This window comes from Neofelis nebulosa, chromosome 5, assembly GCF_028018385.1.
Source record: "Neofelis nebulosa isolate mNeoNeb1 chromosome 5, mNeoNeb1.pri, whole genome shotgun sequence".
Lineage (NCBI taxonomy): Eukaryota > Metazoa > Chordata > Mammalia > Carnivora > Felidae > Neofelis > Neofelis nebulosa.
Genome location: NC_080786.1, coordinates 6060035 through 6085950, shown reverse-complemented (window position 1 = coordinate 6085950; position 25916 = coordinate 6060035). Strand labels below are relative to the sequence as shown.

Below are 25916 nucleotides of genomic sequence, written 5' to 3'. Positions count from 1 at the left end.
TATGTTTATTATAGCGTCTCTTTTTGTCCTACTAGAAGTTAAGCTCCACGAGGACAGGGGTTTGGAGTATATTTTGTTCACTGACGATTCCCAAGCCTCTAGAACTGTGCCTGGTACAGAGTAGGCACCCAATAAATGTTTGTTGAACAAATGAAATAGCAGAGCAGGGTCCTCTCCAGTTCACAGACGTAAGTGTGCTCCTCCCTCACAGGGGGGTCTGAGGGCCAGTCTCCTGAGTATTTCCCCACACCTGTGGGGTGGTATAGGGCTGGGGCAAGCATTGGGACCTGGTCCACAGTGAAAGAAACATCGCAGTTGTGTTCACAAACAAATACACAATGAAAATCTCACAAATATAATTATGGAAAAGTAACCCAAGTCGTCCCATATCATCCTGGGATGACCAATGGGCCCTGACACCCTGTGGTCCATCCCAGCATCCTGGATCCCTGCACGGTCAGTACTGTCTTCCTGGCATGATCTGAGCACCTGCACTTGCCCTAGCCGCTTCCTTGGGAGAGGCCGCCTTCACCTTTCCTCCTAGTGCGTCCGGATTTGGGTCCAGGACCCTCTGGAGTGGGGCTCAGATGGGGTTTTCCAGGCCTCACAAGCATCAGGGCACGCCCTTAGACCAAGAGCCTGAGGCTGGGCTCTGTGACCACCAGGCTCAGTAGAGGGGGCCAGGTAGGGGACAGCCGTGGGGAGAGAGGATTCCAGTCTATGTCTGTCCAGCAGGCACTTACTTGTACCAGGTAGGGGACATCTGTCATTTCAGTGGACTCCAAGGGAAACTGCAGCTCCTGACTGTAGAGCTCACAGAAATGAAGGGATTGCTCAAAGTGTCACAACAGGAACCCACACAGCCGATTTAAAGAGCCCCTCATCCCCGTGCCCTGGGACAGGGGCTTCAAAGACCAGGAAGGGTGGAATAAACCTACTCAAAGTTGCCTAGGTTTGCATTTCTGGGGGATGGGGTGGGCGGGGCCAGTCCTGAAACACAGAGGAGCCCGACGGTCCGGAAAGTTGACATTCAGGTTTGATCCTCTCTCTCCCCAGGCCTCTAGAATGAATAGTGGTGGAGCGGCCTGGGAAGTGACTGGAGGTAGGCACGACCCTAATACTAGGTCTCACTAGGTGTCCCCTGTCTCCAGTCATCCCAGAAGCCCCCTTCTCCTGCACCCCTCCCCACCCCCCACACACACTGAAGACAGGATGGTCCACTGAGGTGGCAAGATGCCTGAAACTCCACCACAGGACAACATGGTTGGCCATGCACGGCCCCTCTCTGCACACTAACTGAGCTTGCCAGAAGTCCTGTGAGTCACCAGGATCTCAGGGCATCTTGCAGAGGTAACTGAGAGCTAGGTTTCGGGGAGGGTAATTCAGGCGCCAGGCCAGGGCTGGGCCCACAGAGGGCCCTGCTTGTTTAGGGCAGAGGTTTGTGGTTGGGCACAAAGCCTCAAGCTAGGCCCTCCAGGCTCCCTCCCCTCCAAAGACGAATAGCTATACTCCCCCGCACAGGCAGGCAGAGTGCCTCCCAGCCTGTGAGAGAGGGAGGGGGCCGACAGGGGAGGTGAGGACAGTACCCCGGAGTGTAGACTGACCCACAGGTCAGGGCGGCAGCCTGGTTGCTCTGAGCAGGGCATCGCCCAGCCCTCTTTTCTGGCAGAACCTGGTTGCCTGTGCCAACTCTGAGTCAGCCATGCCTAATAATCTCAGGCCGGGGAGGAGGCTTCAGCTCCTCTGCTTGGGCCAGATGCCAGAGGAGGGCCTGAGTGGGGTGGGTCTGGGGTACGTAAAGGAAGAGCCTGGCTGCAGCGCCCCCCCCCCCCCCCCCCCCCCCCCGGCACCCGGGCAGAGGGAGAGGCGAAGTAACTAAATAACGCTCTAGTTTGGAGCCTGGGGCTCAGAGCTGGGAGGTGACGTGAATAAATAGGAATGATGCTTGAGATGAAGCCAAGGCAACTGCTGGTGTCAGAATTTCAATGGTCTCTGGCTGGAAAGAGGAACAGGGCTTGAGGAGGCCTGACTTGCTGAGTAGAGGGTATTGTGGGCCCCCCTGGGAAAGTCAGTGTTCCCCAAAGGGCAGGCCTGGGGACATGCGTTCTAGCCTAGAATTGAGAGGGAGAGACAGATGTGAGGGCAGAGAAAGGACCCCCTCATCCACCCTGCCCGCAGGCGGGGGCTCCAAAGTGAGGCCTGCCGGTGTGGACTTGCTCATCCCAGACTGGAAGGGAAACCAAGGAGGGCTCTGACAGGCCTGCCAGGAGCAGGGGCGGGTGGCGCTCCTACTGAAGGACAGGACCACTGGACTCAGTGCCAGATAAAGGACTAGACCTTCTCTATGTGCAGGAGGCACAGGCAGGGAGGGGGCTCTCCAAAGTCTGGAAGTTCTGACCCAGTCTCAGCCGTCAGAACAGGAAGATGTGCCCTCTGGTTTACACCCCTCCCTGAGGTATTCAAGGCCACCTAGGCCCGGTTGGCCGGGAAGAGGAAGGATTGAGGTGAGCCAGGCCTCGTCCTCCTCCAAGAAGGGTCCAACGGGCTTCTGCCAGACTCTCACATCGGCTTTACCAGCCCAGGAAGCCTGGATGATTCACTGGTGGGCCCGGCACCCTTCATCCTGGGAGGCCTTGTGGAGGCTCTCCCAAAGGGTGATAGGCAGCAGGATTCCTGGACTTTTTTTTGGGGGGGGGGGGGGCGGTATCTGGGTACCCTATAAAGAGGGTGTCTGCGTTGCAAGACTTGAGGGGATACAAGGGACCATAAGGGCCTCTTGTTCAGACAGCCCCTTGGGAAGCTACCCAAGGAAGGGACCCTGGAGATGTAACCCCACCCTAGGTCCCGTCCCTCCACTCTACTGCACAGATCACCAGGGGGTTGGGGTGTGAGAGGCTCAAAGGTGAGCTCCCTGCATCTAATTGCTGTAAACTTTCCCTGCCTGAGTCTCAGCCCTCACCAAAGGCACTCTTGGGGTCAGAAACTTCCCATCGAGAGAAGAGGGTACCCTCCTTCGGACGAGGTTCAGGCATACCTCTCCGAGGACCTCCTAACCCGTGCCCGTGCACCCATTTTGCAGAAGGAAAAGTACAGCTCTGGGGAACCTCTGCTGGCCGCCCGGCCGCCCAGGCTCCCTTTCGCAGCAGCCCGGCTGGGCGTCGGAAGCTACGCGGTCCTTTCCCCAGAATGACGCGATTCTTTCGAGCATCACCCCAACCCTGGCGAGGCGCCTACAAGTAGGGCGTGGGGCCGGGCCGCCCTTGGTAATGACAGGGCCCGCGGCCTGTGGGTGGCGGCGGCGGAGGAAGCGGGAGGAATCTGGCTATTTCTGGCCGGGACGCGCCCACTAGCCTGGGCCAGGGTTCGGGGGGGGGGGGGGGGCTGCTCGGCCCCCACTCGGCCCTCCCCGATCCCTGGAGGGGGCGGGGAGAGACGCGGGTTGGCGGGTCCAGGGGGCGGGGCGGTGTCCCGGGCCCACCTCCGGTCTCCTCCCACCGCAGTCCCTTCGGGTCCCTCCACCTTACTCGGCTCGGACCCCAGGCCATCGGCGCAGTCGCCGCGCACGTGTGTCGCGCGGCGCCCCCTCCCGCTGCGCCGCCCGTCGGGCATGGACTCGGGCCGGGACTTCCTGACCCTGCACGGTGAGTTCCTGGCTGGCGTGCGGGCAGACCCTGAGCGGGCCGACCCCCGCGGAAAGCCGTTCCCGGCCCTGGGCGGGGGGCCCGAGGCTCCTCCGGCTGCCCTCCGCCCCGCCCCGGGCCCGCCTCTCGGCCCTTTTGTTGCATTGAGGAAATCTCGGCCCAGGACTCTCGGGGTGGGACTGCCCCGCAGGACCTTGGGCGTCTCCAGGCTTGTCCCCCAGATCTGGCCGGAGGTGGGGGGGCGGGTCGTGACTCTGAAGACTTCCCTGAAGGCTACCCCCGACCCCGCCTGAAAGATTCTGCCTTTTTCTGGTCTCAGAAGGCTGGGCTCTATGGTCGGCTGCGCACGGAGGGGCCGAGGAGGGACGGAACCAGCATCCACGAATAACCAAGTTTTCCCCGCCCCGTCCGGGCTGCCCGAGAGGCTCCCCAAATCCCAGGCGTGCCTGGACCGCGTCTGGCCGAGCGGGTGTGGCGCGGGGAGGAGGGGGAGGGAAGGAGAGGCGGAGGTGTGCAAGGAGCGGGGAGGGAAAGAGAGGAGGAGGGGTGCAAGTTCGGGCTGGGCGGCCGTAACTGCCCCGCGCAGAAATCCTGGTCAGCGATGCACCAGCTGGACGGAGCAGCGCGACCCTCGTGACCGCGCACCCTCCTGGCGGGGCCGGGCCAAGTCTCACCGCGCACTGCCTGCCGCTTCACCCTTTGTCCAGCCGAGTTCTGGCCCTCCGACCCACCGGGGAAACAGTCTGGGCCGGCTCCTGGCCATATTGCTGTCCCTCCCGGAGAAAAAGCAGCTGTGGGCTCCCCCACTGCAGGGCCTTGGCGGTCTTCTGGCAGGTCAGGACCCTCAACCTGGTCTGGCATTCTTTGCTCCGCCCTGGGGACTCACCCACTCTTAAGGGTATCTTGTCCTCCTGGCCCCTGAGATCATCTGCCAATTCAGCAAACCCTGCCCTTCACGCCAATCACTGCTTAACCATAACTCCGCGTTCTCTGGCATCCCTGGGGTTGGAGGCTTCAGTGCCCACCACTCAACCATCTAAACCATACAGGGAGATAATAGATGGGAAGGAGAAAGGCAGAGGCCTCCAGCTGACCACTAGAGACCCCCTGGATTTCAAGGGGATAGGAGATGTTCTTTTCAGCCAGCCCCCAGTCTATCTTGTGTTTCCCAGTTGGCCTGCACGTGGTCTCCATGGCCCAAAGAGACCTTTGCTCAGTGCCCAGAGCTGTTACCCTCACACCAGTAGCCTGGGCTCCGCCAGGCAATCTCGTCCAGCTGGGTCATGGGGTTCCTGCCCCCTTTCCAGTGCTCCCTCTTCTCTCCTCAGACCAGACGTGTTCTTAGTGCTTCTGCCAGACTGGCAGAAAGGGAGGCTGGATGGTTCAGAGGACCAGAGTAGAGACCTCTGCTTTCTCTCTCATCCCTTGGTTAGTGCCATCTACCCTGCACACTGCCACGTCTTCCATGCCTGTCTCACCCTCAGGTCTCCTCCTCCTGCAAGCCCTCTGGTCGCCTCTGGCCCAGCTCATGTTGGAATGGGCTCCATTCTCGGGCATCTGTGCCTCTGTGCAATATCTCTTCCCTGGTGTCTTCCCCGGAGAGGAAGCTACGTGGAGGGACTGTGGCGTGGGTTTGGCCGCACTGGCCCCTTCGGTTTGAGACCTGCCTCCCAAATGCCTCACTCTGTCCAGCCCTTCCTGTGGGGCCGTCATGAACACTACAATCCTCAATCGTTTCTCTGAAGGCCCTCCTACTTCTAGCACATCACCCAGAATTACGTCCCTTAATCACCTTTGTCCCCCCCGCTACAAACCAAATCAGGACGCAAGAACCTGTCAAGGAGAATTGATGGTGGGAAGGGGTGGTCACTGTGACCTGTGCTGTTCCAGATTGTCCACGCTGCACCCCTTTCATATTTCGTGCCCCCCAGCACTGGACATGTGCTGTAGGACCACACCATCTGGTTTGGGCAGTTGGCAGTCTGCTGCAGAAAGGCCCCCTCCATTGGCCCGGGGTCGGGTGGGGGGGGGGTGGGGATGGGGGGAGGGCGCTACACAGCCTACCTAGATAGGAGATGTCCCTTACGTCCTCACCCCAGATGCATGCGGATGAAGTGTAGTCTATAGGCATGCATTCTGGAGGCAGACTATACGAGTTCAAGCCTTGACTTTTTCATCTCAGACAGATCCCTTGATTTCTTTGTGCCTCAGTTTCCTCAGCAAAATAGGGGATACGAATGCTACCTACCTCACAGGCTTGCTGTAAGGACTGAATGCGGTAATATGTATAAGGCAATGGAAACAGTGCCTGGTACTCAGCAGGGGCTACGTTTCTGCAGGAGGTTCACCCCCAAGTGATCATGCCCTGTGCGTTCTTTGGGAGATGAGGGGGCACCATAAGATAGTCCCTTGCTAGGAAAAATGTGACCAGAACAGGACTCGAGAACCAAGGGGCTCTTTCTGGTGCCTCTGAAGCCCTCAGACTGATGCTCCAGTCCCCTGGCCTCCTTCCCCTCCTCCACTACCTCTGCTGTCTCCATTCTAGCCAGGCCTGCATCCTAGCCAGTCACGGCCTCTCCAGCAGCTCCCCAAACGTGCCTGAAAGGATACTACCTCCCAGGCCCTCCCCTCACGGAACACATCCACCTTTACCAACTTTTCCTACACCAAATCCACCCTGCCCCACTCTACAACTGGCATTTGTGAAAGTGGAAGGCAGGCTGTAGGAGGGCCCCCATCTGGGCCCCAGGAACCCTGGGCTCCAGTCCTCATTTCGCATCTCTTTATGTTATGACCCTGAGCAAGTCTTTTTGCCTCTCTGGGTCCTTTCTTTTCATCCATGGTATACAACATCAATTTGCAGGGGATGTCGTAAGGATAAGACACTTATGGGCATAGGAGCTCTAGGTGGGCAAAAAAGCCGGTGCCCTCAAGAGATAACAGTTCCAGAGCCATCATAGCAGGTGGGGGTGGCCAGCCCCCTGTTCACCTCAGTTATGTTTCAAACCTGCCTGTCTCCGGAGTTCCAGGCCCATATACCCCACAGGCACACCGATCCACGCTGATCCTAACATTTTGTGCCATAGGTCACTTTGGCGGTCAGATGAAGCCTGTGGACGCCTCCTCAGGGTCATGTGTTTAAGTGCATAAAAGAAAATACATGAGCATTCGAAGGAAGCAAGTTCCACTTGAAGTGTGATTCTATCCATAGGCCCTTGGGGTGGGGGGTGGTCCTTGGTCCTCTGAATGAGAACCCTTGTGTGGTTTCTCTAAAACAGGCTTACCTTGCCCTCTGCCCGCTCCCCTCCAAATAAAGAACAACTTGCCTGTGCCCGTATTTCAGCTCATCTACACCAACACACGTTCTCACGATGTACTTACTCTCTGTGACGTGACCTTAGGCAAATCACTGTGCGCTTCAGTTTATTGTTAGTATTGTTTTGCTTGGCTGTGCTAATGGCTGGCTTTGAGGGTGACTCACTGCCCGCGCTGGTGACTGGAGCTGCAGTGAGGCCAATGGAGGAACTATTCAGAGGCGGAGAGTAAAAGAAGGGTGAGTCAGGCCTCTGGGTGGTGTTCTGACCTTGGCACAGAGTAGGGGCTGGATGCATGAAAGAGAAGTTGTAACTTACATGAAAGGTCCCACTGTTCCCGAGCACACTGGCGGCCCAGTTTTGTATAAAGTTGCGGTAGTTCTCGTCTGTTAATCAAAGCAAGCCTGCGTGAATGGGCTCATTTTTAAGATCAGCCTTTTTTCGAGAATTCCATTCGCATTCGCAACCGTGGAGATGACCCCACTCTGGTGGAGAAACCGAGAAAAGAAAACAGGCCCGCCTGAGGTTCACAAGCGAGGCAACAGCCGGCTGAATTACAATGAATTCGTTGAGTAATTGAGGTAAAATACTTGGCAGGCTTGGTGGTCTGCCCCAGGCTCCAGCCCAGGCTCCTCCTTAACCCGCCCCATCCCGTCTTCTAGACTCGTCCGCGGTGGCCGCCGCCACCCCGTCTCCCCTCCTCTGCTCAATCTCGCTCCAGCTTCTGGTCCTTCGCCCGGCCCCCAGCAGGTGTTTCGAATTCGCGGCTCGGTCTCCGCCCCCCGGTGGGACACCGCCTCCAAAGCCGAAATTCCTCCCTTCCCTGCGCGAACCCCGCGTTTTTAGGGCGGTTTACCCTTCCCTGGTCTGCCCTCTGGACCTCGGCTCCGCCCCTTGAGAGAGGCTCTGCCTCCAAGTTGCTCCCCAGACCCGGTTCCTTTCCTTCGCCCCCCGACCCCAGCTTCTGGGGCTGTGGCTCCGCCCCCTATCAGCTTTCTGGGCTGTGGCTTTCGCCACAGATCTGCTTCCTGGGTTACGGATTTGTCCCACTCCCGCCTCTCTGGCTCCTCCTCTCCCCGCCTGGGGCCCGCCCCCCCGGGGGCGAAGGTCCCGCCCCCCCGGGACTGGCCACGTCTCTTAGGGTCTGCCTCCGCCCCTTTCAGCCCAGATTTCTCTCACGCCCCGCCTCTAGGGCCGAGGCTCCGCCCTTCCAGGTTAGCCCCTCCTTCTGGGTTCTGGCCCCGCCCCCCACGCCCGGTCTCCTCCCCTGCTCCTCTCGGGGCGGTGCTTCCGCCCCCACGGCCAGGGCTTTCTAGAGGCTTTGCTGTCCCGGGCCAGGCTCGGTGGCGGCAGAGGCACCGGGGAGCGTCATGCAATGCCTAGGAATCCGCAGCCGGACCCGCTCCAGAGAGCTCTACCTGCAGGAGCAGAGCCTCAAGGTGGCAGCGCTCAATGGGCAGAGGCTGGGTAAGGGACCAGGAGGGGACCTAGCTCTGCTGGGAAGGCAGCTGGGACACGATGTAGGTAGACCGTATGTCCCTGAGCTCGGGATTCCTGCCTTCGATGCTTTGATTGGACGTGTTCAGTGCTTCTGTGAGTGAGAGCCACGGTGGGGCTGTGTTTGCAGGGATGGTGTGTGGAGTGAGTATGGGGGGACTGGTTACCTCTTCTGATCTACCTGAGCCCCTCCAAAGTGCCCTCCTTGCCACCCCTAGCCCCTCCTGTTTACAGATTTCTGAGGCATTACTAGGTATGTGGCCCGGGGTAATGACTCTGTAACCCAGTGAGATGATTGTTTGAGACTACGTGATCCAGTGTGATGCTGCGCAAATGTGAGTGACAAATGTGACATTGGGTGACCCAGTGTGTGACCTAGTGGTGATTCTGTCCCTCGTGCGGCACGTGGGGCCACTGTGCAGCAGCGATGATATGTAACATGTGTGTGACACCGTGGCACCAGTGTGACAGCGTGTGATCCAGTGTGATGCCGTGTGACTACGCGTGTCCCAGGTGACCGATTCTGTTTTTCTGTGTTACAATATGTGTTACATGGATTTTCTGACAGTGCTGTTTGTAACATTACTCATTGTGCCTGAGTAGTGACTACATAAGGCAGTGTTTCTTAGCACTAACCCTTGGGCAGGCTTCTGAGTCCTGACTCCACCGTGTAACTTCCTTGAGCCTCAGTTTCCTCATCTGTAAAATGGGAGTAATGATAGTGCCTTCTTCATAGGGTTGTTGGGGAGATTAAATACACGTGCTAAGATCAGTATCTTAGTCAAATCCTGACCATTAATGTTATGGTGGCTGCTATTATTATCGTTGTTATGACGATGTTCTGGCGATGTTGAGGACGGCAGTGTGTGATTGTGTAGCTGTGCGTTGCCGTGGGTCCCAGACCCGATTTGTCTCCATTATGCATCACCCTAGGTGCATGGGGGCAGGATTCCTGGCACCCCCCTCAGCCTCTTGGCACCCGCAGCACCCTCCGTACTCACAGAGGCCACCTCGCTACGTGTAGCCAGCCGGGGCAGGCTGCAGATCAGCCCAGGGGCCCCTGAGCTCAGAGGCCCCTTCTCAGGAGGAGAAGGTACCACAGATGAGCGAGTGGGGCTGGGCGCGGGGTGTCCGTAGACTTTCCGGGTGCTCAGGGAGGAAAAGTGGTGGGGCGGGCAGCCCAGAGGCCCCCAGAGACAAGAGGGCCGCAGGTGAGGCTCAGAGGTAGGGGTGCCTGCCCAGGTTTGCTAATGGCCCAGGAGGCAGTGGCGATTATCAAGGCCCACCTTGGGGCTGAGGTCCGTGTTCCGGAAGCCACGTCGGCAGCCAGGGGACTTATCTCTGCCTGACCGCAGACAGGGCCACGGCCCGGCTCCAGGACAGGATGAACATGTCATCTCCTCACGGTGTTTTCCAGGGCCGGAGGGTGGGGCTCACCTTCGACTGTCCGACCCCGTCCCCCCATTACCATCTGTGGTGTGGCAGCGGCTGGCCCGGATGAGCGCCCGGCTTGGGCGCGGGGGCCAGGCAGAGGGTCCGGAGAGGCCCCTGGCAGTCCTACCTCAGCCTCAGAAAGGACAGCGGGATGAATGCCCCAGCAGAGGCTGGGGGACTCCCTTCGGGCATCCGGGAACTCCCTTCCCCCTTCCTCTTGTTTCAGTGCCACAGACACAGCCGACAGTTTAGGACTTCCTGCAGGAGCCCCCTTTTCCTGCACTGACCCTCCCCAGGGGCTGAAGTAGGCCTGCTCACACCAAGGGTCTCCCAGCGGGGTCTCCCAGAAGTGTGGGGAGACTTGGGACAAAGGAGGGAGAAGGCACATCAGACAGACGCCTCTGAGGAGGCCCACAGATGCCTCTTCCTATGCTGTTCTGACCCAGTGCTGATGGGGGAACAGAAGCCCAGAGACAGAGGGGAGCTGCCTAAAGCCATGGGGCGGGGTGGGGGGGGGGGTGGTTTTCAGCACTGGGTACTGTCCCCAGTGGAGGCAGGAGATCGGGGAGGGATAGGGAGGGCAAGGGTGGCTGAGGCCTAGGGAAGTGGTCCAGAAGGTTCTGTAGGTCTTGTGGGGGTGTGGGGAAGGCTGGTCGGGGTGGGGGGAGTGGGAGCGTGGATAAAGCCGGAGAGCCTATCAGGCGCTGCGGGTCTGGGCTCAGAAAAACAAAGCTTATAGGCCTAGTCACAGGCCCCTCAGACTGGACCCACGTGGTCCCTGATGTCACCACTCTGCTGGAGCAGAAGGATAAGGACCGCCGAAGGGCCACCTAGTTTTAGTTTGGGGGACAGAGCGAGGGGAGATGGCCGATTGCCTCTGAACAGAGCTGGCTGCTGGACTGCCTCTGGCTTGGGTGACAGATACAGATCTAGGCGCATTTATCTCTGTATTACGTTGATGAGTCATTAAGGTGGGGAGTGGTCTCTCCCCGATCACAGTTGATACAGGGTCTGCTTGGGGATGAGGGCTCCCGGGGATCCAGGCCTCGTGCCCCTTTGGTACCTCCTGCTTGGAGCTGGTAGGACAAAGGGCATTATATCTTTGGGAGCCCCTGCCACGCAAGCCAGCCTGTGTGTCTGAAGACAGCTGGGCAGGAGGGGCCGTGCAGCCAGGGTTCTGGTCGTCACTTGGCGCCCTGGACCAGGTCTTGCCTCAGCTGCTGAGAAGGCTGTGCTGTGCCTCAGGGCTATGATACGCTGAGGTTCCCCGACCCAGGACACTCAGAGGTGAAGCGGGCAGGGAGAGACAGGGGCATCCCAGCAGGCCAAACATAGGCCCCAGTAGGCTCATTGGTCTCCCTGGGGGCAAGGATCAGAGACCTACTCGAGCAGGTGCAAGTTAGGGTGGGGGCAGCAGGGGCGAGGGAGGCAGGGACGGGCACAAGGGCCCTACTGCAACCATAATGTTGACACCAAGAACTACAACTGCTCTGACCTCAGGACCTTTTCTTTCCTGCCCTGCCTGATATTTTGGTCCCAGCTTCCTTCAGATCAGTCTGATCCCTAAGTATGACCAGGAGGGTTCTTACAGAACCAGGCTGTCTCAGGACACCTAAAAAACCTCAGGAACCAGATGTTCTTGAATTAGCTGCTTTCCCTTTGTCCATTCAGCTGTGGGTGGCAGGTCACGGTGTATAAAGTGTGGCGTTCAGTGGGCGGGTGTCCTGAGGTTTACACGGCCTCAGCTGGCAGTCAGAGATGACTTCCTGGAGAAGGCAGGGCTCCAGGATCAGGCTGGAGCTTGGGTGAAGGTGGGAGAAGGGAACCAAGAGCTGAGGAGGAGGCTGGTGAGAAGTGGGCTCCGAAAGGGTCCAGAGGTGGGAGTAGCTAGCATGGGTCCGGTGGCAGCAGGGACACTGGAGGCAATGGCATCTCACCAGCTCTGTCCCCTAGGCCTACAGGATGATGAGGACCTACAGGTACTGCTGAAGGGCAGCCAGCTCCTGAAGGTGAAGTCCAACTCATGGCGGAGGGAGCGTTTCTACAAGTTGCAGGAAGACTGCAAGACCATCTGGCAGGAGTCCCGCAAGGTCATGCGGACCCCAGAGTCCCAGCTGTGTGAGTATCCCAGGGCCGCAGGGTGGGAGCAGAGTGGGGAGCCTGTGTTTGCGTGGGGAAACTGATGCTGGTTGGGGCAGGGAGTAGGGGACGGTCAACCCTGGACCGGGACCACAAATAGGGAAGTCCAGGCCTGGCCTGGTGGGGCCAGGGTCGGTCACACAACCAGGACCAGATGTGGGGAGACTGAAAGTTGGCAAGGGTGGCGGAGAAGAGTTTGTTAAATCACCGATAGGGAAACTGAGGCCTAGTCTGGGCCAGAGAGGGTGGTCACGGAGGACCACAGATGGCGAGGCCTTTGGGGGGTAGGGGTATATAAACACGACCACAGATGGGAAGGTCCGGCTCAGAAGTAGGGAGGTTGCTGGAAGTGTTGTCTGAACTCACAGGGTATCCACTGAGACAGATGTGGGAGGCAGGGAAGTTGGGTGGAGTTTGACTCCAGGTGTAATGAGGCCACAAGCCAGGCCCAAAGTCCGGGGGCAGATAAGGCCCTTCCCGGTGTCAGTGGCCAGGATATGAGGTGGGGCTGTGGGAGGCAGTTCCTCCCCGGGACTGGGGCCATAGCGAAGAGGTGGGGTGGAGCAGAGAGAGCCCTTCGCTGGGCAGTTCCCTTGAGGGTGTTGGGCCTGAGGGTTTTCTGGCAGCTTCTGAAAAGGCCCAGGAACCCAAGCCTCGGGCCTGTAAACGGAGAGCGCCTCCAGCAAGCCCTCACAGAGACAGCTACCTCTTGACACAGAATGCCCTAAAGACTCTGCAACACGAGTGTTCCCCTCCGCATCTTTACGTGGTGGGAAATTTTTAGATCAGTGCTACCCCAAAAAAACTTTCTTTGGTAACAGGAATGTTCTAGATCTGTGCTGTCCCGTATAGGTCCACTGGCTACCTATGGCCATCAGGCACTGGCAACGTGGCTGGGGTGACTAAGGAACTGAATTCTTAATTCTACTGAATTTTAACTAATTTATATCTAAATAGCCACATGCGGCGGGTGACTGTTGTGTAGGACCGCGCAGGAAGATCACTGCCGTTGGATTCCACACAACCCAGATCCCTGCCTTTGGCTGTGGCAGTGGCAGGGTGGGGGAGGGGGCACACGGAGACAGGGTCAGTCGGCTGGGAGTGAGATCAGACACGGGCGACAGGCCCGGGGTGGGAGGGGGGACAGCAGGAAGCGGAGGGCCTGCCCGCTGAGGGTGCCCAGGGAGGGTTTGCCGGCCTCAGGAAACTGAGGTAGTCAGCTGAGAAAGTATGGCCTGCTGGCCCTGTGGCTGTAGCAAGGCAGGAGGTGAGGCGGGGTAGGAGCAGGGTCGGATGCGGAGCTGGGCTAGGGCCTTGGGGCTATGGGCCACGGGTTTCTGAGCAGGGCAGGGTCAGCTTGGAACGGATGGAGCCTGAAGTCTCTCAAAAAACCACCCGAGTGCACATCAGCCACACAGCATGGAAGCGACCCAGACCTTTCCTGTCCGTGGCACCAGCCAGTCTCCTTCGTAGGCCTCTGCCCTGATATGGGGCTTCCTGTTAGATGCTGGTGGGAATGGGGCATCTTGTTCTCTGAGCCCTGGGGATTCCCGAGAGCCCACACAGCAGCCAGTACACTTGTGTGCCCAGCACTTGGTGGCGGTGGGCGGGGGGGCGGAGACAGGGGAGGGGACCTGGGCTGGGGAGACGAGCCCCTCATCCTGGGACAGCTGTGAACACGAGGGCAGGAGGGGCGTCCCAGGCAGGAGACCAGCGTGAGCAAAGATGCAGAGGGGAGGACGAGGAAGGGGCACAAGTGAGTGAGGGGCCTGGGCAGAGGGGCTGCAGGGGTGACAGGTGGGGGGTCAGGCACCAGGTGTGCTCAGGTGAGGAACATGGCTAGAAGAGGCTCTCTTCCGTGACAGAGACACTGAGACAGCTCTCGGGCTGAGCACCCATGTTGGCTGCTTCCCTTCTCTGGGTGAGCAGCGAGACTGTTGGCCCCAAATGCGCTCTGTCCTCGGGGAAGCTGAGGCCAGGTGATGGAGGAGGGGAGCAGCGCCCCCAGTTCTCTCTGCCTCTGCTTCCTGCTAAGTTTCCCCTGACCCTTCCACTACCACACTCCCCCCACTCTGGCTCCCAGAGGCAGACAAGGCATTATCAGCAGCGGAGGCATCTGGAATCTCTCTCTGGTGCGGGTGGGGGTGCTGGCCCAGCTCCACAGCTCAGGTTTCCTGTTGTCACCCCAGCCTGGGTCAGCTGCCTGCCGCTGGGGTGAGCCTTGCTGGCACAGGAGGCCGTGGGCAGAGGGATTAAGCACAGGTACCCCCAGCACCCCAGATGGCCGAGGGCTCACGTGTCTGGCCATCAGAGCCTGCTGCCCAGGCGGGGGCACATGTCATACACCTAGGGCTTGTAGGTAGGTGGCTGGGAGGCGTCTGGGCACTCAGGGTGCAGGCAGGCACCGGGAGGAGAGGTGAGCTTGTAGCCAGAGCTGGTCTAGGACCCGAGACAGATGGATGTGGATGGCTCAGGACGCGGGTGGGGCAGGGGCAGAGCCTGAACCTTGATGCTGGGCAGCTTAGCGTGAGCCCAGCTGGTGGGACTGGCTCATGGCCAGGCCAGGGAGGACACACTGCGGGTAGTAGGGAGGCAGGGGCTTGCTGCTCCCTGAAGCTTGGAAGGCTTGAATGTGACGGGAGGCCTTTCCCCCCAGCTTCTGAGGTCAGAATGGTGTACTCCCTCAGACTCCTAAGGGGCACCCCTTGGGGTCCTAGAGGGCCACGGCCTTCCTGCACCCTCCTTGCCAAGGGGTTCTCTGAGGTCAGGACACACACAGACACATGCAGGGCAGGGCCCTGTCTACGCTCCAACGCAAGCACTTCTCCCTCTGCACCCACACCCCAGGGCCATGATGGCTTCTGTCTCCTGGATGGTCAGGAGAGGGGCCTGGAGGCTCTCATGGCTGTCTGAGGGGAAGACGGTACAAAGTCAAGGGCAATGAGGAGGGTTTGTGGCCTCCTGTCTGTCACAGGCTCCAAGCTCCAGAGTGGTCTCCCCCATCTCTAAAAGCCCTGTCCGGCCCCAGTACTCTCCCAGGGGTCCTACACCCTCCCAGTCCAGACAGAGCAGGGCTGGGGTCCCAGGTGCCCCTCTCCGAGGTCGGCCTCTCCCTCTGTCCCTCCCTGTGCGTATCCGCTGCGCACCACAGTTGTGTCTCACGTTCTTCCAACACCTCAGTCTCTGGCCTCCTTCCTCCCTTCTGTGCCGCCTCGTCTGTCCTCCTGTCCCTCTCCTTGTCTCTGGATCGTAGAGCTCCAGCCCCGGCTCTACCGGCCCCTACGCTGTGCCTTGGGCGCATCGGGGGCAGGGACTGGCCCTCTGCCACCTGTCCCCTTTTTGCAGTCTCCATTGAGGACATTCAGGAGGTGCGGATGGGGCACCGCACGGAAGGCCTGGAGAAGTATGCCCGTGACGTGCCCGAGGACCGCTGCTTCTCCATTGTCTTCAAGGACCAGCGCAATACACTAGACCTCATCGCCCCATCGCCAGCTGGCGCCCGGCACTGGGTGCAGGGTCTGCGCAAGATCATCCACCACTCGGGCTCCATGGACCAGCGGCAGAAGGTGCAGCAGTATCCTTTTGGTGGCAGTGGGTCCTGGCCCAGCCTGTGGATACTGGCTTTGGCCATCCCCAGGGCAACATGGGAACGGAAGATACCCAGATCGGGCCGTCGCACCAAAATAGCATAGCCTGGGGGCTTAAACCACAGGAGTTCACTTTCTCACAGTTCTGGAGGCTGGAGGTCCGAGGTCTGGTTGCCAGCATGGTTGGATTCTGACGACAGCACTCTTCCTGGCTTGTGGGTGACTGCCTTGTCACTGTGTCCTCACATGGCAGAGAGAGAGAGAGAGAGTCAACACGATCCCTGGTGTGTCCTCTCATAAGGGCACGAATTCCATCATGAGGGCTCCACCTCGTGACCTCATCTAAGCCCCCCAAGACGGATCCCCAGATGCCATCATATTGGGGGTTAGGGCTTCACCGTATTAATTTGGGGGAACACACTTCAGTCCTTAGCTGAAGGGAGGCAGAAAAGGTACCTGGAGCCCTGTTTGGCCTACACTGTGCACCCCCCAATGTCCCCTCTTCTCCCCACCAATAACCAGCACAGGTGAGGCTAACGGCAGCAGCCTGCTTCCACGAGAGGCCGTGCCTTGGGTGTTTTAAGCATGTTTCCTGGAGTTACTACATTTTTTCTCTCTGGGAATTTGGGAGGCCCTGGTACCCCCTGTGCCATTCTGGGGGGAGTGGGGCCCAAGTTTCCCGGGGCCTGGTGTGCAGGCCAGCCTGTGGGCTTAAAACAAATTCACTTCCAAGTCTGGGTGCACGACATGCTAGCCTAGGATTCAAAGTGATCGGGCTTCTGGTACATAGGGTTAGGGAGGAGCCAGCTCCAGTCCCCTCTTTTAATGACAGTTTTATTGACATATGATTCACATACCGTGTAATTCACCTGCTTAAAGTGTACAAGTTAATGCTGTTTTGTATATTCACAGAGTTGGAAGTAATTTTACAACATTTCATCACCTTAAAAAGAAACCCCACACCCCTTAGCAGCCACTCCCCATCTCCCCATGACCCCCCAGGCCCTAGACAACCACTAATCTACATTTTGGCTTTATATGTCTGCCTTTTTCTGGGCATCTCACGTTAAGTACAAGATACAGTCTTTTGTGACTGGCTTCTCTCACTGAGCATGTTTTTCAGGCGAATCCATGCTGAATGGATGAATCAGGACTTCATTCCTTCTTATGGCTGAATAACATTCCATGGCGTGGTTATGCCCCAGTTTATTTATCCATTCAGTAGTTGATGGACATTTGGGTTTCCACTTCGGAGCTTTTATGAACCAATGCTGCTATGAACATTTGTGTAGAAGTTTCATGTGGTATATACCTACAATTTATAAGTCTTATGGTAACCGTATGTTTAACCTTTCGAGGAATTGCCGAACTGTTCTCCAATGAGGAAATTTACATTCTCACCAGCAGTGTATGAGGGTTCCAACTTTTCACATCTTCGCTAAGGCTTGTTACTATCTTTTTTTACTGTAGCCAGCTTTGTGGGTATCAAGCGGCATCATTGTGGTTTTGCTTTGCATTTCCTTGATAGCTAATGATGTCGGGTATCTTTACATGTGTTTATTGGTCATTTGTATATCTTCTTTGAAGAAATATCCGTTAGATCCTTTGCCCATCTTGTGTTGTTAAGCTCTTAAAAAAAAGAGATTTTATTTTTAAGTAATCTCTACACCCAACATGGGGCTCAAACTCACAACCCTGAGATCAAGAGTCGCATGCTCTACTGACTGAGCCAGCCAGGTGCCCCTATTAAGCTCTTTTTTAAATGGATCTTTGAAAAAAAATTTTTTAATGTTTATTTATTATTGAGAGACAGAGAGACACAGAGCATGAACAGGGGAGGGGCAGAGAGAGGGGGAGATAGAATCCGAAGCAGGCTCCAGGCTCTGAGCCATCAGCACAGAGCCTGACGCGGGGCTCAAACTCACAAACTGCAAGATCATGACCTGAGCCGAAGTTGGTCGCTTAACCAACTGAGCCACCCAGGCACCCCATTAAATGGATCTTTTTAAAAAAAAAATTTAATTGTGGTAAAATATATGTAACATGAAATTTACCGTCTTCAACTATCGTAGTAGTGTTGAGTACATTCCCATTGTCGTGCAACCAACATTCAGAGCTTTTTTCGTCTTGTAAAACTGAAATTCTACATCCATTAAACAACTTGCCATCCTCCCACCTCCAATCCCCACTCCCCAGCCCCCAGCAACCACCGTTCTCCTTTCTGTCTCTCTGAATTTGACGACCCTAGGAACCTCAGATAAGTAGAATCATACAGGATTTGTCTTTTTACAACTGGCTCACTTCACTTAGCAGAACGTCCTTAAGATTCATCTACGCTGTAGCGTGCGTCACGGTTTCCATTCTTTTTCAGGTGGAATAATGATAGTCCATTGTCTGCACCGACCACATTTTGTTCATCCATTCCTCCACTGAGGGACACCTGGTTGCTTCCACCTTTTCACTGTTGTGCGTAATGCTACTCTGGGCATACCTCTTTAGACCCTGCCTTCAGTTCTTCGGGGGTATATACGCAGAGGGAGAGCTGCGAGATCATATGATTCTACCCTCAGCTTTTTGAGGAACCACCATACTGTCTCCCATAGTGTTTGCACTGCTTTGCATGGCCACCGACAGTGCACAAGGATTCCGATTTTCTCCAAGTCTTCAACACACTTGTTATTTTCTGGGGTTTGTGTTTTGGTTTGTTTTGGTTTCTGATAGGTATCTTATTGTGGTTTTGATTTGCATTTGATTCATGATGTGGAGTGTTTTTTTGTTTTGTGTTTTTTTTTTTTTAATGTGCTTTTCTGCCATCTTCTCTGGAGAAATGTTTACTCAGATCCCTGGCCCAGTTTTTCACTGGGGCTCTTTGTCTTTTTATGATTGAGTTCTAAGAGTTCTTTATATATTCTAGACACAAGTCTCAGCTTGGTTATGCTTTGCAAATAATTTCTCCTATTTTGGGGATTCTTTTCTTTTTCTCGATGGTATTTGAAGCACAAGTTTTTAGTTTTGGTGAAGCCTAATTCAGCAACTTTTTGCTTTCATTGATGTGATTTTTGATGTTATATCGAAGAAGGCTTTGCTTAACCCAAAGTCACAAACATTTACTCTTATGTTTTCTTCTAAAAGTTTTACAGTGTTAGCTATTACATTTAGGTGTTTGATTTTTTTTTCTTTTTAATTTTTTTCTTTTTAATTTTAATTTGAATTTTTTTTCTTTGAAGGATGCTCCACGCCCAGTGTGGGACTTGAACTCACAACCCTGAGACTAAGGGTCACGTGCTCTATGAACAGAGACAGCCAAGCACCCCAGGTCTCTGATTCATTTTGAATTTGTTTTTGTGGCATGATGTTGGGGGGGGGGGGGGTCCAGCTTCATTTCTTTGCATGTAGGTACACCATTTGTTGAAAAGATTGTTCTTTCCTCATTGAACTGTATTTACAGCCTCATCAAAAATCAGTTGACCATAAATATGAGGGTTTATTTAATGACTCAGTTTTATTCCATTTATCTATACATATGCATGCACCACATTTCAGTTACCATAACTTTGTACTAAGTTTTTTTGTTTTATTTATTTATTTATTTATTTATTTATTTAAAATCCAAGTTAGTTCATGTACTAAGTTTTGAAATCAGGACGTGTGAGTCTTCCAAATTTGTTCTTTTTTTTTTTTTTTCTTTTCTTTTTTTTTGTAAGATTATTTGGACTATCCTGGGTCCCTTGATGCCCCGTATAAATTTTAGGATCAGTTTCTGCAAAGTGGCCAGCAGGATTCTGATAGGGGTTGTGTTGAATCTGTAGATCAATCTGGAGAGTATTCCCCATTTAACAAATCAAGTGTTGTGGTCTGTAAATATGGATATCTTTCCATTTATTTAGGTCTTCCTTAGTTTCTTTCAACATGGTGTTGTCGTTTTCAGAGTGTAAGTTACACATTTAAATTTCCTTACTCTCTGATTTTCAGCAGTTCAGAGTTTTAAGTGTTTTTTTTCTCAAGGCTATATCTACCTGATTTTGAGCTTTCTTAAAAGTCCAATTCTGTAGTACAGGCTTGTGCTTGGACAGGCTTCTGCCCTCTGGAGGATTCTGCTGCCCAGACCCCAAGGTCATAAACCCATTCCAGCCTACGGAATAGCAGTCGGCAGGGGGACCTCATGCTTGGCTGGACCACTCTGAACGTGATTTTTTTTTTTTTTACCTAGAATTCTGCCCTAATTATTTTCTCATGTAAATATATACATAAAATATGGCTATGTTAGAATGAAATTTTAAAGGCCCCCAAAACCCATCTCCTTCAGAAACTGCTGATTTGGGTTCTGCCCCGAATCTTCTCTGCATTTCAATTTGCCTCATGATGCATTTGCCAAAAATAGTGGAGATCATACATTTGTATCCACTTTCCGTGTAACATTACATCATAATTCTTTCCCCATAAACAGCTGTAACGACTGTAATATTCCATTGAGTAGATGCCCTATAAGTTAGCGCTCCATTCTTTTAGCGGTGAACATTTATTTTTAGTCTTTCACTACTACAAGTAACATGGCAAAGAACTATGTTCATAAAACCTTTCAGTATTTAGTAGGAGTATTTCCTTACAAATAGATTCCTAGAAGTGGAATTAGTGAGTCAAATGATGTAGAGGTGTAGACGTTAGCTGTATCTCTACACCACATTCCTAAGGGCTGAACTGATTTCCTTTGTCCAAGTGCAAGATGGGAGTGTCCGTGTCACCTCACCCCCGCGTGCCTTCAAAGTAACATACTTTGAAATTGCTGATCTTACAGTTTAAGAAACCGCAGCGCATTTGCAAATTGTTAGTCTCTTTGATTACCGAGAACGTTTGTAAAAGGTCAGTTCGTGTCCTTCTCTCATTTAGTTATTAGGGTCATCGTACTGTTTTCTGGACTTTATTTTTTCTTTCTTTGACCCTCAGAATTGTGTAAAGTTTATGTGGCCTCAATTATGTTGTTTCCTTTGCGACTTTTTCTAAAAACCTGCTGTTGGTTTTTAAAAATTATGGTCGTTGTCTTTGTTCTCTAATTTCTGTGGAATGTACTGTGGGGTTCCTCTTTCTTGACTTCTCCAGGTCTAGTCTGAGGGGACAGGGGACAGAAGGGAGAGGTGGGGGCCTAAGTGCCCCCATCGTGACAGCATGAGCCAGGCTTTGTTTTTTGCTTGTGATATCCTCACCTTCTGATCTGTGGCTTCAAGTTTTGATGTTTCCTGTAAAATAAGCCTCACATGCTTTAGTCAAGTTGGCTAACAATGATGTATTGGAAACCAGAAGGACAAACCTTGAAGGGTTTGGGTGATACAAACTACGGGGGATTTGTTTGTTTACTTTCTGCATTTTCTTTCTTTCTTTTTTTTTTTTAATGTTTATTTATTTTGAGAGAGAGAGCTGGGGAGAGGGGCAGAGAGAGAGAGAGAGCGAGAGCGAGAGAGGGAGAGAATCTTAAGCAGGCTCCATGCTCAGTGTGGAGCCTGATATGGGGTTTGATCCCACGTCTGTGAGATGAGGACCTGAGCCGAAATCGAGAGTCAGACGCTTGACCGACTGAGCCACCCAGGCGTCCCTACTTTCTGCATTTTCTAAGTTGTCTATAAGCGAACTCTCCCACAGTGAGAAAATAAATGTTTTTACAAATGTGAAAAGGTTCAAATCCAGCCAACAGAAAATAGACCTCTTAATAGAATGTAACATTTTCTCCGAAGAGCCCGTTGGATCTTGTCCCTGGGATGCTGATGTGCATTTGCACCTGCAGGGGGCTTTGTCTGTGGGTGGTCTCAGTCCACCGGGGCCCAGGACTTCACCCTGGGCTTGAAACATGGCTCTAGCTGGGACCGTGGGGGTATCAGGGCTCCTGGGTTCTTTCTTTCCTTACCTCTTGCCCAGCTGGATTCACTCTTGCTTGCGAAAAGCCGACAAAAACAAGGACAACAAGATGAGCTTCAAGGAGCTGCAGAACTTCCTGAAGGAGCTCAACATCCAGGTGGATGACAGCTATGCCCGGAAGATCTTCAGGGTGAGGCAGGGAGTGAGGGCTGCTTCTGTGTGGCAGTGGGCCCTAGACCCTAGTGGGGAGCATGCTCTGAGCCTGGCCCACGTGGCCTTGCAGGAATGTGACCGCTCCCAGACAGACTCGCTGGAGGATGAGGAGATTGAGGCCTTCTACAAGATGCTGACCCAGCGGGAGGAGATTGACCGCACCTTTGCGGAGGCCGCAGGCTCCAGGGAGACGCTGTCGGTGGACCAGTTAGTGACGTTCCTGCAGCACCAGCAGCGGGAGGAGGCGGCGGGGCCTGCGCTGGCCCTCTCTCTCATTGAGCGCTATGAACCCAGCGAGACGGGTGAGGGCCTGGCTGGGGCCTTCAGCCTGCACTCCCTGGGTCTACACTGGCTGGGAGACGCCTGGGGAGTGTCAGGAGCTGGAGGGAAGGGGGGTGCCTCAGCCTGCCCCATGAAGGCAAGCAGATGGGAGACAGGACTCCAGCATCACTACCCCTCTCTCTCGGGTCCTTCTCCAGAGGGGTTTGAGGGTCCTCCAGGAAACAGGAGAGGAGGCTGGAAAAACAAACCCTTTTCCTGCTTCCTTCTTTGTGCCCATTCTGGGCCCCTCCTTGTGCTTCAGTCTAGAGGCCCGGAGGAGGAGGAGGAGGAGGAGGAGGAGGAGGAGGAGGAGGAGGAGGAGGAGGCAGACTGAGGAGGGGGCCTCGGTGTGGGGGGGGGGACCGAGAAGGTGGGGGGAGGGGGAGGAGGAGGGAGAGACAGAGCCCCACTCTGGGGTAATGACGGCCTGATGATTTGCCAGACTTACCTCTTCCGAGAGACGTCCAGGGCGAGCTCGGGACAGGGAGGCGGGGACAGCAGGGGGCTCCTCCCGAAGGTCTCCGGGAGGCGGCTGGCCTCCAGAGCTCTGACTGGTGCCGGCCTCCTCCCTCGCAGCCAAGGCGCAGCGGCAGATGACCAAGGACGGCTTCCTCATGTACCTGCTGTCCGCCGACGGCAGCGCCTTCAGCCTGGCGCATCGGCGGGTCTACCAGGACATGGGCCAGCCGCTCAGCCACTACCTGATGTCCTCCTCGCACAACACCTACCTGCTGGAAGACCAGCTCACCGGGCCCAGCAGCACGGAAGCCTATATCCGGTGGGGCCCGGGGGCGGGGCGGGGCGGGGCGGGGCCGGGGCAGCCTGGGGGCGGGGCGGGCCCGGGGCGGGGTCGGAGGGCCTAGCCGCCACGCCTACCCGCAGGGCGCTGTGCAAGGGGTGCCGCTGCCTGGAGCTCGACTGCTGGGACGGCCCCAACCTGGAGCCGATCATCTACCACGGCTACACGTTCACCTCCAAGATCCTCCTCTGCGACGTGCTCAGGGCCATCAGGGACTACGCCTTCAAGGTGGGCGCGCTCCTGGCGGGTGAGGAGGGCCGTAGTAAGGGCGGCACCCCCCTCCTAACCTGCCCTGGGGCCTCCAGGCGTCCCCCTACCCCGTCATCCTGTCCCTGGAGAACCATTGCAGCCTGGAGCAGCAGCGTGTGATGGCGCGACACCTGCGCACCATCCTGGGCCCCATGCTGTTGGACCGGCCGCTGGACGGGGCCACTGCCAGCCTGCCTTCCCCTGAGGTTCGCGGTGGGCACGGGGGTACCCATATGAGAGGGCAGGGGGGACTGGCCGGGAGGCCCGTTGGCTTGGTCTTGACCAGCTGCTTCTCCACTCTTAGCAACTGAAGGGGAAGATCTTGCTGAAGGGCAAGAAGCTTGGGGGGCTCCTGCCCCCTGGCGGGGAGGGTGGCCCTGAAGCCACTGTCGTGTCTGATGAGGATGAGGCTGCTGAGATGGAGGACGAGGCAGTGAGGAGCCGAGTGCAGCACAAGCCCAGGGTTCGAGGGGGAGTTGTGGGGGAGGGGTCAGCCCCGGGGACCTCCCCCATCATGGGATGTTTGCCTGGTCTCAGTTCTCTGTGGCTGCCACTCAGACCCTCTGCCCCCCTCTCTCTGTCTGTCTCCCTCTGTCTCTGTGTCTGGGTTTCTGGCTCTCTCAGTGCCCACCTGCCCCAACCTCTGAATCTAACCGGGGCCTCCCCATGGCCCCCAGGAGGACAAGCTCAGGCTAGTGAAGGAGCTCTCCGATATGGTCATTTACTGCAAGAGTGTCCACTTTGGGGGCTTCTCCGGCCCCGGCACCCCAGGGCAGGCTTTCTATGAGATGGTGTCCTTCTCTGAGAACCGCGCCCTCCGACTGCTCCAAGAGTCAGGTGAGCCCCGGCCCTGCACCCTCAGGGTGCTGTCCATCTGTCTGACCGTTTGGACTGGTCAGGCCTGGCTCCCCCTGCTCGGGACCTGGCAGAGTCGGCACCAGATGGAGCTGGTTGGTGGGGGGGGGGCCTGGGCTCCTGGGGGGGGTGTGCACTTCTGACCACCTACACCTCCTCAGGAAACAGCTTTGTTCGCCACAATGTGACTCACCTGAGCAGGATCTACCCTGCTGGGTGGAGAACGGACTCCTCCAACTACAGCCCCGTGGAGATGTGGAACGGCGGCTGCCAGATCGGTATGGGCCGGCGGGGGCCGGCGGGGCCTGGGAGGAGGCCTGGGTGAGGGTTTCGGTCCAGAGGACCAGGGGCCAGACACAGCGTGTTGTGGGTTCGGTTTGAAAATAATCCCCCCGCCAGCAAGTCACAGTGTCTGAAACCTCATCGTGAGCACACTAGGGCTTTGCATTCTGGCACCAGCAATAAAACGTGAGGCTGGTGTGGTGGGTCAGGGAGGGTGGCAGGAGGGCAGCAGGCACTGGAGTGGCGCTGGGCCCTCCTTCTGCCTCCCCATGGGCCTCTAAGGCCTCAGTCTACCCTGAGCAGGCCGGGCTCTAGGGCCCCGGAGACCAGCCCACAGCCTGTGACTGCTCTGTCTCGCCTCCAGTGGCCCTCAATTTCCAGACACCTGGCCCAGAGATGGATGTGTACCAGGGCCGCTTCCAGGACAACGGGGCCTGCGGGTACGTGCTGAAGCCTGCCTTCCTGCGAGACCCGAACTCGACCTTTAACTCGCGTGCTCTGGCTCAGGGGCCCTGGTGGACCCGGAAGCGGCTCAGTGTCAGGGTACGGCCGGCCACGGGAGGGACAGGAGCCTGTGGGCCTCCCTCCTCCCTCACCACCATTCCCCACCCCTCATTGGTCCCCTGCCTTTCCTCAGGTCATCTCCGGGCAGCAGCTGCCAAAAGTCAACAAGAATAAGAATTCAATCGTGGACCCCAAGGTGACGGTGGAGATCCACGGCGTGGGCCGGGACACGGCGAGCCGCCAGACGGCTGTGGTCACCAATAACGGTACCTGCGGGGCCTGGGCGGGGGGCCCCCCCGCCGGAGCCGGCGTCCACGCTGCTGACGCGGTGCTTGCACCCCTAGGTTTCAACCCGTGGTGGGACACAGAGTTTGAGTTCGAGGTGGTTGTGCCTGAGCTCGCCCTCGTGCGCTTCTTGGTGGAGGATTATGACGCCTCCTCTAAGAACGACTTCATTGGCCAGAGCACCATCCCCTTGGGCAGCCTCAAGCAGGGTGAGTGTGTGTCGAGGGGGGGAGACAGCGAGGTCGGGGAGGCAGGGCCTGCGGTCTCTTGGGCCGGGGCCCTTGTCCCTTGAAGCATCCTCATCCAGTGACCGGAACTCTCCGTGTGCTCTTTCCTGCCCATGCACCTGCCAGGATACCGCCACGTCCACCTCTTGTCAAAGAACGGAGACCAGCACCCTTCTGCCACCCTCTTTGTGAAGGTGTCTCTCCAGGACTAGGTTTGGGGATTCTGGAGGCGGCTGCCCCAAGCCAGCCGGGCCCTCTGTCCACAGGCAGGGACAGGGCTGGTGTGGCTGCTCCCAGCCTCTCGCTTGCAGCTAGAGGCCCCGTACGGCCTTCAGCTCTAGCATACTGTCAAAGCTGCTGCCTCTCTGGGCTTCCAGGAGCTGGCCCGGTCCCTGGAGCTCTCTTCGATTCCGTTAGGAAAAACACTGCAGCCCTCCGCCCTCTGGCTAGCCCCAGACTGAGGGTTTTTATAAAAATTATAAGACTGAGTCCTGTGGTCTCTCTCCCTGAATGCCGGAAGGATCCCTACAGAGGGCGCATGTGTGTGTGTGTGCACGTGTGTACCCGTGTGTGTGGGGGAGCACTGGAGCCCCAGCACCTCTCTCTCTCCGCCTCCCCCACACTCACACTGTGAGTATGAGGCTTGTCTGTCCCTTTGGGCGGGAAGGACCAGCAAGAAACAAAGCCCTCCATGGAAGACAGAGAGAGCTCCGTCCTCTGGA

The 25916-nt window shown here is 56.3% G+C and overlaps 1 protein-coding gene and 1 long non-coding RNA gene across 7 annotated transcripts; one reads left to right on the top strand and one right to left on the bottom strand.

Moving 5' to 3' along the window:
• The first annotated feature begins 3489 nt into the window (after nt 1-3489).
• PLCD1 (phospholipase C delta 1) lies at nt 3490-25682 on the top strand. Of its 6 annotated transcripts, XM_058729409.1 has the most exons (16): nt 7212-7536; nt 8294-8422; nt 11840-12004; nt 15371-15599; nt 21520-21649; nt 21743-21974; nt 22570-22771; nt 22876-23020; nt 23098-23247; nt 23346-23504; nt 23719-23878; nt 24058-24174; nt 24543-24721; nt 24816-24948; nt 25027-25176; nt 25321-25682. In XM_058729409.1, exons 2-16 carry the CDS (start codon nt 8326-8328, stop codon nt 25404-25406), a joined length of 2334 nt encoding a protein of 777 aa, XP_058585392.1. In that variant the 5' UTR covers nt 7212-7536; nt 8294-8325; the 3' UTR covers nt 25407-25682. The 6 variants fall into 6 exon arrangements, with proteins under 6 accessions (XP_058585394.1, XP_058585391.1, XP_058585396.1 ...); XM_058729411.1 differs by lacking the exons at nt 7212-7536; nt 8294-8422 and adding an exon at nt 3490-3641; XM_058729413.1 differs by lacking the exons at nt 7212-7536; nt 8294-8422 and adding an exon at nt 3519-3641 and having other exon boundaries at nt 11848-12004.
• On the bottom strand, nt 16396-22580 carry LOC131511591 (uncharacterized). The gene is made up of 2 exons (XR_009261611.1): nt 22442-22580; nt 16396-17241 (listed from the first exon to the last, which is right to left on the bottom strand). It is a non-coding gene; the product is annotated as an uncharacterized LOC131511591 (long non-coding RNA).
• Nucleotides 25683-25916: the final 234 nt, after the last annotated feature.

What these genes read in the sequence shown, in the direction of transcription:
- PLCD1 (XM_058729408.1), top strand. Translation starts at nt 3,608, where the DNA reads ATGGACTCGGGCCGGGACTTCCTGACCCTGCACG. An exon ending in GGACTTCCTGACCCTGCACG is followed by an intron (nt 3,642 to 11,839) that starts GTGAGTTCCTGG and finishes TCTGTCCCCTAG; the next exon opens with GCCTACAGGATGATGAGGAC. An exon ending in CCGACTGCTCCAAGAGTCAG is followed by an intron (nt 23,879 to 24,057) that starts GTGAGCCCCGGC and finishes ACACCTCCTCAG; the next exon opens with GAAACAGCTTTGTTCGCCAC.